The 15,710-nt window shown below is 44.9% G+C and overlaps 1 protein-coding gene across 1 annotated transcript in view; it reads right to left on the bottom strand.

The window, feature by feature from the left end:
* The window catches only part of LOC141055627 (lens fiber membrane intrinsic protein-like), a 94,021-nt gene that overhangs the window by 15,387 nt on the left and 62,924 nt on the right, over nucleotides 1-15,710 (bottom strand). Inside the window, exon 3 of the mRNA XM_073552274.1 lies at nucleotides 5,389-5,523. Coding sequence (XP_073408375.1) covers nucleotides 5,389-5,523 — 135 coding nt within the window. The remainder of the gene's footprint in view (nucleotides 1-5,388; nucleotides 5,524-15,710) is intronic.

Here is a 15,710-nt window from a genome sequence, read left to right as displayed (position 1 = left end):
CATCATCCCTGACCCCGGAGCTCACAATCTAATCTCCTATCACACAGTGTATCACTACTCCCATCATCCCTGACCCCGGAGCTCACAATCTAATCTCCTACCACACAATGTATCACTACTCCCATCATCCCTGACCCAGGAGCTCACAATCTAATCTCCTATCACACAATGTATCACTACTCCCATCATCCCTGACCCCAGAGCTCACAATCTAATCTCCTATCACACAGTGTATCACTACTCCCATCATCCCTGACCCCGGAGCTCACAATCTAATCTCCTATCACACAATGTATCACTACTCCCATCATCCCTGACCCCAGAGATCACAATCTAATCTCCTATCACACAGTGTATCACTACTCCCATCATCACTGACCCCGGAGCTCACAATCTAATCTCCTATCACATAATGTATCACTACTCCCATCATCCCTGACCCCGGGGCTCACAATCTAATCTCCTATCACACAATGTATCACTACTCCCATCATCCCTGACCCCGGATCTCACAATCTAATCTCCTATCACACAGTGTATCACTACTCCCATCATCCCTGACCCCAGAGCTCACAATCTAATCTCCTATCACACAGGGTATCACTACTCCCATCATCACTGACCTCAGAGCTCACAATCTAATCTCCTATCACACAGTGTATCACTACTCCCATCATCCCTGACCCCAGAGCTCACAATCTAATCTCCTATCACACAGTGTATCACTACTCCCATCATCCCTGACCTCGGAGCTCACAATCTAATCTCCTATCACACAATGTATCACTACTCCCATCATCCCTGACCCCAGAGCTCACAATCTAATCTCCTATCACACAATGTATCACTACTCCCATCATCCCTGACCCCGGAGCTCACAATCTAATCTCCTATCACATAATGTATCACTACTCCCATCATCCCTGACCCCGGACATGACAATCTAATCTCCTATCACATAATGTATCACTACTCCCATCATCCCTGACCCTGGAGCTCACAATCTAATCTCCTATCACACAGTGTATCACTACTCCCATCATCCCTGACCCCGCAGCTCACAATCTAATCTCCTATCACACAGTGTATCACTATTCCCATCATCCCAGACCCCGGAGATCACAATCTAATCTCCTATCACACAGTGTATCACTACTCCCATCATGCCTGACCCCAGAGCTCACAATCTAATCTCCAATCACACAGTGTATCACTACTCCCATCATCCCTGACCTCGGAGCTCACAATCTAATCTCCTATCACACAGTGTATCACTACTCCCATCATCCCTGACCCCAGAGCTCACAATCTAATCTCCTATCACACAGTGTATCACTACTCCCATCATCCCTGACCCCAGAGCTCACAATCTAATCTCCTATCACACAGTGTATCACTACTCCCATCATCCCTGACCCCAGAGCTCACAATCTAATCTCCTATCACACAGTGTATCACTACTCCCATCATCCCTGACCCCAGAGCTCACAATCTAATCTCCTATCACACAGTGTATCACTACTCCCATCATCCCTGACCCCAGAGCTCACAATCTAATCTCCTATCACACAGTGTATCACTACTCCCATCATCCCTGACCCCAGAGCTCACAATCTAATCTTCTATCACACAGTGTATCACTACTCCCATCATCCCTGACCCCGGAGCTCTCAATCTAATCTCCTATCACACAATGTATCACTACTCCCATCATCCCTGACCAGGAGCTCACAATCTAATCTCCTATCACACAGTGTATCACTACTCCCATCATCCCTGACCCTGGAGCTCACAATCTAATCTCCTATCACACAGTGTATCACTACTCCCATCATCCCTGACCCCAGAGCTCACAATCTAATCTCCTATCACACAGGGTATCACTACTCCCATCATCCCTGACCCCGGAGCTCACAATCTAATCTCCTATCACACAATGTATCAATACTCCCATCATCCCTGACCCAGGAGCTCACAATCTAATCTCCTATCACACAGTGTATCACTACTCCCATCATCACTGACCCCGGAGCTCACAATCTAATCTCCTATCACACAGTGTATCACTACTCCCATCATCCCTGACCCCGGAGCTCACAATCTAATCTCCTATCACACAATGTATCACTACTCCCATCATCCCTGACCCCAGAGATCACAATCTAATCTCCTATCACACAGTGTATCACTACTCCCATCATCCCTGACCCCGGAGCTCACAATCTAATCTCCTATCACACAATGTATCACTACTCCCATCATCCCTGACCCCAGAGCTCACAATCTAATCTCCTATCACACAATGTATCACTACTCCCATCATCCCTGACCCCAGAGCTCACAATCTAATCTCCTATCACACAATGTATCACTACTCCCATCATCCCTGACTCCAGAGCTCACAATCTAATCTCCTATCACACAGGGTATCACTACTCCCATCATCCCTGACCCCAGAGCTCACAATCTAATCTCCTATCACACAATGTATCACTACTCCCATCATCCCTGACCCCAGAGATCACAATCTAATCTCCTATCACACAGTGTATCACTACTCCCATCATCCCTGACCCCGGAGCTCACAATCTAATCTCCTATCACACAATGTATCACTACTCCCATCATCCCTGACCCCAGAGCTCACAATCTAATCTCCTATCACACAATGTATCACTACTCCCATCATCCCTGACTCCAGAGCTCACAATCTAATCTCCTATCACACAGGGTATCACTACTCCCATCATCCCTGACCCCAGAGCTCACAATCTAATCTCCTATCACACAATGTATCACTACTCCCATCATCCCTGACCCCGGAGCTCACAATCTAATCTCCTATCACATAATGTATCACTACTCCCATCATCCCTGACCCCGGAGCTCACAATCTAATCTCTTATCACACAGTGTATCACTACTCCCATCATCCCTGACCCCGGACATGACAATCTAATCTCCTATCACATAATGTATCACTACTCCCATCATCCCTGACCCCGGACATGACAATCTAATCTCCTATCACACAGTGTATCACTACTCCCATCATCCCTGACCCCGCAGCTCACAATCTAATCTCCTATCACACAGTGTATCACTACTCCCATCATCCCTGACCCCAGAGCTCACAATCTAATCTCCTATCACACAGTGTATCACTACTCCCATCATCCCTGACCCCGGAGCTCACAATCTAATCTCCTATCACACAGTGTATCACTACTCCCATCATCCCTGACCCCACAGCTCACAATCTAATCTCCTATTACACAGTGTAACACTACTCCCATCATCCCTGACCCTGGAGCTCACAATCTAATCTCCTATCACACAGTGTATCACTACTCCCATCATCCCTGACCCCAGAGATCACAATCTAATCTCCTATCACACAGTGTATCACTATTCCCATCATCCCAGACCCCGGAGCTCACAATCTAATCTCCTATCACACAGTGTATCACTACTCCCATCATCCCTGACCCCGGAGCTCACAATCTAATCTCCAATCACACAGTGTATCACTACTCCCATCATCCCTGACCTCGGAGCTCACAATCTAATCTCCTATCACACAGTGTATCACTACTCCCATCATCCCTGACCCCAGAGCTCACAATCTAATCTCCTATCACACAGGGTATCACTACTCCCATCATCCCTGACCCCGGAGCTCACAATCTAATCTCCTATCACACAGTGTATCACTACTCCCATCATCCCTGACCTCGGAGCTCACAATCTAATCTCCTATCACACAGTGTATCACTACTTCCATCATCCCTGACCCCAGAGCTCACAATCTAATCTCCTATCACACAGTGTATCACTACTTCCATCATCCCTGACCCCGGAGCTCACAATCTAATCTCCTATCACACAGTGTTTCACTACTCCCATCATCCCTGACCCAGGAGCTCACAATCTAATCTATCACACAGTGTATCACTACTCCCATCATCCCTAACCCCAGAGCTCACAATCTAATCTATCACACAGTGTATCACTACTCCCATCATCCCTAACTTCGGAGCTCAGAATCTAATCTCCTATCACACAGTGTATCACTACTCCCATCATCCCTGACCCCAGAGCTCACAATCTAATCTCCTATCACACAGTGTATCACTACTCCCATCATCCCTGACCCCGGAGCTCACAATCTAATCTCCTATCACACAGGGTATCACTACTCCCATCATCCCTGACCCCAGAGATCACAATCTAATCTCCTATCACACAGTGTATCACTACTCCCATCATCCCTGACCCCAGAGCTCACAATCTAATCTCCTATCACACAGTGTATCACTACTCCCATCATCCCTGACCCCGGAGCTCACAATCTAATCTCCTATCACACAGTGTATCACTACTCCCATCATCCCTGACCCCGGAGCTCACAATCTAATCTCCTATCACACAGTGTATCACTACTCCCATCATCCCTGACCCCAGAGCTCACAATCTAATCTCCTATCACACAGTGTATCACTACTCCCATCATCCCTGACCCCGGAGATCACAATCTAATCTCCTATCACACAGTGTATCACTACTCCCATCATCCCTGACCCCGGAGCTCACAATCTAATCTCCTATCACACAGTGTATCACTACTACCATCATCCCTGACCCCAGAGATCACAATCTAATCTCCTATCACACAATGTATCACTACTCCCATCATCCCTGACCCCGGAGCTCACAATCTAATCTCCTATCACACAGTGTTTCACTACTCCCATCATCCCTGACCCAGGAGCTCACAATCTAATCTATCACACAGTGTATCACTACTCCCATCATCCCTAACCCCAGAGATCACAATCTAATCTCCTATCACACAGTGTATCACTACTCCCATCATCCCTGACCCCGGAGCTCACAATCTAATCTCCTATCACACAGTGTATCACTACTCCCATCATCCCTGACCCCGGAGCTCACAATCTAATCTCCTATCACACAGTGTATCACTACTCCCATCATCCCTGACCCCAGAGCTTGCAATCTAATCTCCTATCACACAGTGTATCACTACTCCCATCATCCCTAACCCCAGAGATCACAATCTAATCTATCACACAGTGTATCACTACTCCCATCATCCCTGACCCCAGAGCTCACAATCTAATCTCCTATCACACAGGGTATCACTACTCCCATCATCCCTGACCCCAGAGCTTGCAATCTAATCTCCTATCACACAGTGCATCACTACCCCCAACATCCCTCTCCATCATTTTACTTGTTAACACCAAGCACAACAGAAGAGTTTCATGTCATTCAGGAGGCCAGAACATGGCGGCATTGTGTGGGATCCGGGTACAGCGTCCCTTCTTGTATGGGCACAGATGATGAGAGTGATGAACACATTACCTGCAGACACCGTGAGAATGATTCCAATCCATCCTAGGATGTACGACCACGAAAACCTCCAGTCCACATAGCGCTTCCCAAAAAAGTTCACCGTCACCCCAGTGTATACAGACAGGGCCAAGAGGGCGAAGAATCCTGTGCAAAACATACACAGCCTTGATACAACCACAGACCCAACCGCAGCACGTGACCCCCCATCTGCACCTAGCGGGGATGGATGGATGGACACGGGTCCAGGGAAACTGAGGGTGGCATATGCAGTCAGTTCTAGAAATCTTTAGCCAGTGATTAATTATCATGATTTCAGCTCTGTAGTCCACTATTTGCACTTTCAGGATTAATTAACCCCTTTACCCCCAAGGGTGGTTTGCACGTTAATGACCGGGCCAATTTTTACAATTCTGACCACTGTCCCTTTATGAGGTCATAACTCTGAAACGCTTCCATGGATCCCGGTGATTCTGACATTGTTTTCTAGTGACATATTGTACTTCATGATAGTTGTAAATTTCTTTGATATGACTTGCGTTTATTTGTGAAAAAATGGAAATTTGGTGAAAATTTTGAAAATGTTGCAATTATCATGCCCTTAAGTCACAGAGATATGGCACACAAAATACTTATTAAGTAACATTTCCCACATGTTTACTTTACATCAGCACAATTTTGAAACCAAATTTTTTTTTGTTAGGAAGTTATAAGGGTTAAAATTTAAATAGCGATTTCTCATTTTTACAAAACCATTTTTTTAGGGACCACATCACATCTGAAGTCACTTTGAGGGGTCTATACAATAGAAAATACCCAAAGGTGACACCATTCTAAAAACTGAACCCCTCAAGGTGCTCAAAACCACATTCAAAAAGTTTATTAACCCTTCTGGTGCATCACATTAAGTTTTGGAATGTTTAAAAAAATGAACATTTAACTTTTCACTAAAAATTTACTTCAGGTCCAATATTTTTTATTTTACCAAGGGTAACAAGAGAAATTGGACTCCAAAAGTTGTTGTACAATTTGTCCTGAGTACGCTGACACCCCATATGTGGGAGAAAACTACTGTATGGGCACACGTCGGGGCTCGGAAGGGAAGTAGTGACGTTTTGGAATGCAGACTTTTAGGGAATGTTCTGCGAGTGTCATGTTGCCTTTGGAGAGCCCCTAATGTACCTAAACAGTGGAAACCCCCCACAAATGACCCCATTTTGGAAACAAGACCCCCTAAGGAACTTATCTAGATGTGTGGTGAGCACTTTGAACCCCCAAGGGCTTCACAGAAGTTTATAATGCCCGGGCATGAAAATAAAAAAATCGTATTTTTTCCACAAACATGATAAATTAGTCCCCAATTTTTTCATTTTCCCAAGGGTAACAGGAGAAATTGGACCCCAAAAGTTGTTGTCCAATTTGTCATGAGTACGCTGACACCCCATATGCAAGTAAACCACTGTTTGGGTGCATGGCAGAGCTCGGAATGGAAGGAGCTCCATTTGACTTTTCAATGCAAAATTGGCTGGAATTCAGATCGGACGCCATGTCATGTTTGCAGAGCCCCTGATGTGCCTAAACAGTGGAAAACCCCCACAAGAGACACCATTTTTGAAAGTAGACCCCCAAAGGAACTTATCTAGATGTATGGTGAGCACTTTGAACCCCCAAGTGCTTCACAGAAGTTTATAACGTAGAGTCGTAAAAATAAAAAATCATATTTTATCCCCAAATATGATCTTTTCACCCCAAAGGTAACATGAGAAATTAGACCCCAAAAGTTGTTGTGCAATTTGTCCCAAGTATGCTGATACCCCATATGTGGGGGGGAACCACTGCTTGGGTGCATGGCAGACGCTTTTTATTGCAAAAACTAGTTTTTGCATCACCGCATTTTGAGAGCTATAATTTTTCCATATTTTGGCCCACAGTCATGTGAGGTCTTATTTTTTGCGTGACGATTTGACGTTTTTATTGGCACCATTTTTGGGCATATGACTTTTTTTATCGCTTTTTATTCCGATTTTTGTGAGGCGGAATGAACAAAACCCAGCAATTCATGAATTTCTTTTGGGGGGGGTGTTTACACCGTTCCGCATGTGGTAAAATTGATAACGCAGTTTTGTTATTTGGGTCAGTATGATGACAGCGATACCTCATTTATATCATTTTTTATGTTCTGGAGCTTTTATGCAATAAAAACTATTTTATATAAAAAATAATTATTTTTGCATTGCTTTATTCTGAGAGCTATAACGATTTTATTTTTTCGCTGTTGACGCTGTATGGCAGCTCGTTTTTTGCAGGACAAGATGACGTTTACAGTGGTACCACGTTTATTTATATCTGCCTTTTTGATCATTTGTTATTCCACTTTTTGTTCGGCAGTATGATGATAGAGCATTTTTTATGGTGTTCACTAAAGGGGTTAGTATTAGGATGCGACAGTTTTATAGGTCGGGTCGTTACGGACACGGCGATGCTAAATATGTGTAACTTTTATAGTTTAGATTTTTTTCTTTTATTCAAATATTTATCAATATAATAAATATTGTTTTTTTAAAAATATTTTTGCAATTATTTAATTTTTTTTATTTATTTCATTCTAACTTTTCCACTTTGTCCCACTTCTTTTGTGCAGGCTGATCGCTACTATAGCATGCAGATATACATGCTATAGAAGCTGTCAGCGCTGCATGTATTTTATAATAACCTGAGAGACTTCCTGATCATCACTGCGCATGACAGGAAGTTTCTCAGCTCTGGAGACCCGGATGTCGTCATGACTACATCGGCTCTCCATTGCAGCAATTGGGACCCCGCGGCGTGCCGCGGGGTCTCCGATCCAGAGACGGAGGGGTTGTCAGCACCTGTGCCGGCTCCGGAACACTGCGATCATGTTTGAGCACAGTGGTACGGGCGTTAAAGTGCCGGGAGCGGTCTGTGACTGCTCCTGGCACTTAGTGCCGGGTGTCAGCAGCAAGAATCAGCTGACACCTGTCCGCGATCAGCCGCGCTCCCCCTGGGACTGCGGCCGATTGCTAATGACATACTATCCCGTCCATAGGCATTAAGTCCCAAGGCACATGGATGGGATAGTGCGTCCACTGTCAGAAAGGGGTTAAAGGGGTTATACAGAAATCTCCAGTATACACATTAGGAATTGCAGCCAATTTCCTACAAAGCCTCTTAATTTCAGAGGCTCAGAAGAATTTGGACAATTTCACTTACTCATAAGTAAAATGTCCATGTTTAACCCTTTTAGCAGTGGTGGCCTTAAGTCTGGAGGCTATGGCCATCAGCATTGCTGGTTTCCTCCTGTGTTAGACTTTGCAACAATGATCGCCTGAAGTGAGGAGGCCATGGCCGTCACCACTGCTGGTTTCCTCCCTTGTAAGACTTTGCAGCAACGACATCCTGAAGTCTGTAGGCCATTAAAGTCACCATCGCTGGTGTCCTCCTGTGTGAGGCTTTCTAGCAATGACCGCCTGAAGTCTGTAGGCCATGGACATCACCATTGCTGGCGTTCTCCTGTGTAAGACTTTGCAGCCATAACGTCCTGAAGTCTGGAGGCCATGGATATCACCATCACTGATCTTCTGTGTGAGGCTTTGCAGCAATGATGGCCTGAAGCCTGGAGGCCATGGACATCACCATCGCTGGTCTCCCCCTGTGTGAGGCTTTGTAGCAATGACAGCCTGAAGTTTGTAGGCTATGGATGTCACCATCACTGGTCTCCTGTATGAGGCTTTGCAGCAATGACCACCTGAAGTTTGGAGGCCATGGATGTGAAGCTTTGTCGCCTTTACTGCAGTGACTTCAGTTGTCGCTTGTTTGTGGATCTTTCTGCCTTCAGTTTTGTCTTCAGCCTGTGAAATGTGGCTCAATGTCCTGTAATCTGGTGATGAATCGGCCATAGCAGAATCTTCAACTTTTTTGCTTTTGCAGCATGTTTAGAGTCATTTTCCATTTGTCCTGTGAAGTGTCATTCAATCATCTTCACTGCATTTGGTTTAATCTGAGGAGAAAGTATCGCCCTGTACACACAGGATTTATCTGGCTGCTTCTGACTTCAGCCACATCATCAATAATTCACTAGTGACCCGGTACCATTGGAAGCCATGTATGCCTGCGCCATCACACCACCTCCACCATGTTACACAGGATGTGCTGAAGATCAGGAGCCGTTCCAAGCCTTTTCCAGACTTTTTTCTTCCCATCATTCTGGTACAGGTTGATCTTAGTTTTGCTTTCCCAGAACTTAGCGGGTTCATAAGATGTTTTTTTGCTAAAGCCTAATTTGGCCTTTCAATTTTACACCTAATTAATGGTTTGCACTTTATGGTGACCCCTTTTGCATACCTCCCAACTTTTGAAGAAGGGAAAGAGGGCAAAGACAAATTTTAGACAATGCCCCCAACTACACACATTTCACAACTAGTCACACATGTCCACACCCCAACTTACACCCATTTAGCACTGCTGATCATACTGACTGGTACTGAGGGCACAGTGGCTGGCATTATGGTCACCATGGCTGGAACTGAGGAAAAGAAAGAACAGAGAGAGAGAAAAAAGAAAACAGAGAGAGAGAAAGAAAGGAAAGTGAAAGAAAGAGGGGAAAGAAAGAAAAAACAGAGAAAGAAAGAAAGAAAGAAACAGAAAGAGAAAGAATAGAGAGAAAGAAAGAGGGGACAGAAAACAAGAACAGAGAGGGAGAAAGAAAGAAAGAGGGGAAAGAAAGAACAGAGAGAAAGAAAGATAGAGAGGAAATAAGAAAGAAGAACAGAGCAAGAAAGAAAGAGGGGACAGAAAAAAAATCAGAGAGAGAGAGAAAGAAAGAGGAGACAGAAAAAAAGAACAGAGAGAGATAAAAAGAGGGAAAAGAAAGAACAGAGAGAGAAACAAAGGAAGAGGGGAAAGAAAGAACAGAGAAATAGAGAGAAAGAAAGATGGGAAAGAAAGAACAGAGAGAAAGAGAAAGAAAAAAAGAACAGTGAGAGAGAAAGAAAGAACAGAAAGAAAGAAAGAAAGCGGGGAAAGAAAGAGAACAGACAGAGAAAGAAAGGAAGAACAGAGACAGACAGAAAGAAAGACTAGAGAGAGAAAGAAAGATTAGAGAGAGAAAGTAAGAGGGGAAAGAAAGAACAGAGCAAAAGAAAGAACAGAGAAAGAGAAAGAAAGAGGGAAAAGAAAGAAAGAACAAAGAGAAAGAAAGAGGGGAAAGAATGAACAGAGAGAGAAAGAGCGGGAAAGGAAGAAAGAACTGAGAGAAAGAAAGAAGAAAGAAAGAAAAAGAACAGAGAGGGAAAGAAAGAGTGGACAGAAAGAAAGAACATAGAGAGAGAAAAAAGAAAGAGGAGAAAGAAAGAACAGAGAGGGAGGGAGAAAGAGGGGAAGAAATATAGAAAAAACAGAGAGAGAAAGAAAGAGTGGACAGAAAAAAAGAACAGAGAGAGAAAAAAGAAAGAGGGGAAAGAAAGAATAGAGAGAGAAAGAAAGAGGGGAAAGAAATAACAGAGAGAGAAAGAAAGAGGGGAAAGAAAGAATTGAGAGAGAGAAAGAAAGATGGGAAAGAAAGAACAGAGATAGAGAAAGAAAGAACGAACAGAGAGAGAGAGGAAAGAAAGAACAAAGAGAGAGAGAAATAGAGGAAAGAAAGAACAAAGAAAAATAAAGAAAGGGGAAAGAAAGAGAACAGAGAGAGAGAATAGAGAGAGAAAGAAAGATTAGAGAGAGAAATATGAGGGGAAAGAAAGTAAGAAAGAAAGAACAGAGCGAAAGAAAGAACAGAGAGGAAGAAAAAAAGAAAGATTATATAGAGATAGATGAGGGAAAAGAAAGAACAGAGAGAGAGAAAGAAACAGAGAGAGAAAGAAAATAAGATTCTATAAAGATACTATAGCAGCCCGGCTCCCATTGTAGTGCCCACCTGAGCCTCCCGATGCAGGACATATCATGATCTGCTCACATGACCGACATCCTCGATTCCAAGGTGATCCCGCTGTCCACGCTGTCGGAGGACGACATGGTGATGGATCTGAAGCATTCCCTGAAGTGCCTCCATGGTTCCGTCACAATCTCTTCCCGAAATTACCTAATTTCTGGTCAGCTTCCAGCATGTCACTTCCAACTTCGCTCCATACACCTCGCACACACGGCTTCGCTCCGTACACCTCGTTTACACATGGCTCTGCTACATCCACCCTGTAAACCCCTCCTGACCCACACATAAACTTCCCCCATCCAGCATCATGACAACCAGCACAGCAGAGTCCTGCGTACACTAAGGCCCCTGATCATGTGACCCTTGACTCCTCCCCCCTGTGACCTCATCACAGGTCCTGTGCGCACAGAGCAGCCCACGACGTCATTGCTGGTTGTGAGGGGCTACAGTGGGTCTCTCCGGGAGGGCGAGGATGGGGTGCGTGGGGCTTATCTCAGTGCTGTGTGGGAAAAATAGACTCCTGGGCGGGGCAGCAGGTGGGGGGGTCCAAATCGGGACTGTCCCGCTAGAATCGGGACGGTTGGAAGGTATGCCTTTTGTATTTACTCTCAAATCCTCTTTACATGGTGGATTTTTATACTGAGCCCCTGACTTCTGGAGAGTGGTCTTCATTTGGGAGGATGTTGTGAAGAGGTTTTTCCTTGCCATGGGAAGGATTCTGCGGTCATCCATCACTGGTGTCTTCCATGCATGTCCAGGTCATTCTGAATTCCTAGCTGACCAGCTCTGATTTTTTGCAGAGTGCAACAAACTGTAGGTTTGGCAGCTCCTAACCTTTCTGCTTTCTCTGACGGATTTCTTCTTTTTTTTCAGCCTGATGATGATCTGTTTCTCTTCTATTGAGAGCTCCATTGTCCACATGTTCTGGATTCACAGCAACAGCTTCTAAATGCAAATAGTGAACCTGGAAATAGCTCCAGACCTTTTACCTACTTAACTGATGATGGATTAATGAGTGTAAATCCCATTGCGGAGCATCTGAGTTAATTGTCTAATTACCTTTGGTTCTTTAATAAACCCTTCCTCCAAATAGGATGTGAATCCTTCAGATTAAACCTGAGAGTTGGCACTTTAAGCCCAGATCGGTTTTAGGACTGGAACTGGAACATGTTTTGGTAAACGGCTAAAATGCCAAAATCCGTGTCACCGTCCAAATATTTCTGGACCTAACTGCATCTCTATCATGCTGCTGTGATGCATGTAGGTGTAGACTGCACAAGTTGGCAGTAGAATGGAAGCAGGATTGCACCTAAACAGAGCTGGCCTGCAGTGCAGCAGTGAGGCTACCACAGGTTGTAGCAGAGAAGTCAAACTAGCCAGGTCAAATCCTAGACCGTAGCACAGTACCAAAGGAATAAGCACTCATGGTCAGGGACAAGCCAGAGAATCAGCAACAGTTGGAAGCGGATAAGACAAAGACAAAAGACAGAAGCAGGTCAGGATACAAGCCAAGTCAAAACCAGGGAGACAGCACACTAAAGGGAAACACTGAGTCAGGATGGGAATAGGGGAAAACAGAGACACGGGATCAGATAGCAAACGTAGCAAGACTAATTAGAGCAATCAGAGTCAGCTACAGCAGCACTAGGCATTAACTAGAACTGACATCGCCTGCAGGAAGCAGTGGGGATAAATTGCAAGCCTGAACCCAGACTGAGGCTGAGGAAGGTTAACCCCTTAATGACCAGATCGGGAAAACAGGACTCCAACCCTGGTCTGGATCATGACAATCTCTATAGGGGAGAAGGCCAGTCACTATTACATATCAGGATACATATATCTATATATCTATAGGAGAGCAGACCAGTCACTATGACATATTGGGATACATATAAGTCTATTGGGGAGCAATTGGGTCAATATTACATATCAGTGTTCATATAAATCTATATGGGAGCAGTCCGGTCACTGTTACATATTGGGGTAAATATATGGCTATAAGGGCAGGCTGGTCGCTATTACACATCAGGATTCATATAAATCTATAGGGAAGCAGATTAGTCACTATTACATATCGAAATACATACAGATCTATAGGGAAGCAGATCAGTCACCATTACATATTGGGATACATATAAATCTATAGGGAGCAGGCAGATCACTATTACATATTGACATCCATATACACTCACTGGCCACTTTATTAGGTACACCTGTCCAACTGTGTGTTAAGACTTAATTTCTAATCAGCCAATCACATGGCGGCAACTCAGTGCATTTAGGCATGTAGACATGGTCAAGACAATCTCCTGCAGTTCAAACCGAGCATCAGTATGGGGAAGAAAGGTGATTTGAGTGCCTTTGAACGTGGCATGATTGTTGGTGCCAGAAGGGCTGGTCTGAGTATTTCAGAAACTGCTGATATACTGGGATTTTCACGCACAACCATCTCTAGGGTTTACAGAGAATGGTCCGAAAAAGAAAAAAAAAACAGTGAGCGGCAGTTCTGTGGCCGGAAATGCCTTGTTGATGCCAGAGGTCAGAGGAGAATGGGCAGACTGGTTCGAGCTGATAGAAAGGCAACAGTGACTCAAATTGCCACCCGTTACAACCAAGGTAGGCAGAAGAGCATCTCTGAACGCACAGTGCGTTGAACTTTGAGGCAGATGGGCTACAGCAGCAGAAGATCACACTGGGTACCACTCCTCTCAGCTAAGAACAGGAAACTGAGGCTACAATTTGCACAAGCTCATCGAAATTGGACAGTAGAAGATTGGAAAAACGTTGCCTGGTCTGATGAGTCTCGATTTCTGCTGCGACATTCGGATGGTAGGGTCAGAATTTGGCGTAAACAACATGAAAGCATGGATCCATCCTGCCTTGTATCAACGGTTCAGGCTGGTGGTGGTGGTGTCATGGTGTGGGGAATTTTTTCTTGGCACTCTTTGGGCCCCTTGGTACCAATTGAGCATCGTTGCAATGCCACAGCCTACCTGAGTATTGTTGCTGACCATGTCCATCCCTTTATGACCACAATGTACCCAACATCTGATGGCTACTTTCAGCAGGATAATGCGCCATGTCATAAAGCTCGAATCATCTCAGATTGGTTTCTTGAACATGACAATGAGTTCACTGTACTCAAATGGCCTCCTCAGTCACCAGATCTCAATCCAATAGAGCATCTTTGGGATGTGGTGGAACGGGAGATTCGCATCAGGGATGTGCAGCCGACAAATCTGCGCCAACTGTGTGATGCCATCATGTCAATATGGTCCAAAATCTCTGAGGAATGCTTCCAGCACCTTGTTGAATCTCTGCCACGAAGAATTGAGGCACTTCTGAAGGCAAAAGGGGGTCCAACCCCTTACTAGCATGGTGTACCTAATAAAGTGGCCAGTGAGTGTATATCTATAGGGGAGCAAATCAGTCACTATTACATATTGAGATACATATAAATCTAGGGGGGAGTAGGCCGATCACTAATACATGTTGGGATACATACAGATCTATAGGGAACCAGATCAGTCACTATTACACTATCACGATCAATTTTTGGATCTGTCAGATTCTGGATTCTCTGATATAAACTTTTTTTCCTTTCAGGCGGTTTTTGCCCCCAGTGGCCGCTGGTGTTACTACAAGTTTAGTGAGTCTGCTTCTGGGTTCTGGGGTTTCCCCCCCCCCCCCCGGTGGCCGCTGGTGTTACTACAAGTTTAGTGAGTCCGCTGCTGGGTTTCTCCCCGTTGGCCGCTGGTGTAACTACACGTTTACTTAGTCAGCTGGTGGAGACCACTCCCGCCTTCCTTTATAAGGTTACCTGGTACACCAGCTGACTGTTGGTAACAGCAGGTCCTTTGTGAACCAACCTTTAAGAAGAGAGGAGCTATCTGGAGCAGTGCTTTTTGCAGCCTATCTGGAGCAGTGGTGTTTCTGCTGAAAGCTGAGTTCGGGAGCCTTAATCTACTGCCTCGGAGCATTGGCAGCAGAGAAAGCTAAGTTGTTTGTTTTTCCCTGTCCGTTATTTTCCCTTGTGTTGTATTAGTGCAGCGGTGGTAATAGTGTCCGCACTTACCAATTCCCTACTGAAGGATAGGTGTAGGGTGAGTGAGGGCTGAGGTATCCTGGTCGGCGACAGGTTGAAAAAACCTGTATAAGGTACGAGAGGAGAGTTCAGGACTCTTCCTTATGGGAGTGCAGGAGGTGTCCACGTCCCCATCCCTGTTCCCTATTTAAGGGCCCACCGTTGTAATTGTATCCCCGGTGTCCCCTTGTTTTGTCTTGTTGTTTGGGGACCGACCGATCGTCGGGTCGCGTCACGCAGAGCTAGTCACATTGTGACATACATATTGGGATACATACAGATCTATATGGAAGCAGATCAGTC

This window comes from Dendrobates tinctorius, unplaced genomic scaffold, assembly GCF_039654945.1.
Source record: "Dendrobates tinctorius isolate UK_male_01 unplaced genomic scaffold, ASM3965494v1 ptg000189l, whole genome shotgun sequence".
NCBI lineage: Eukaryota > Metazoa > Chordata > Amphibia > Anura > Dendrobatidae > Dendrobates > Dendrobates tinctorius.
The sequence above is the reverse complement of the archived record's forward strand: the minus strand, read 5'-3'. Positions and strand labels throughout refer to the sequence as shown.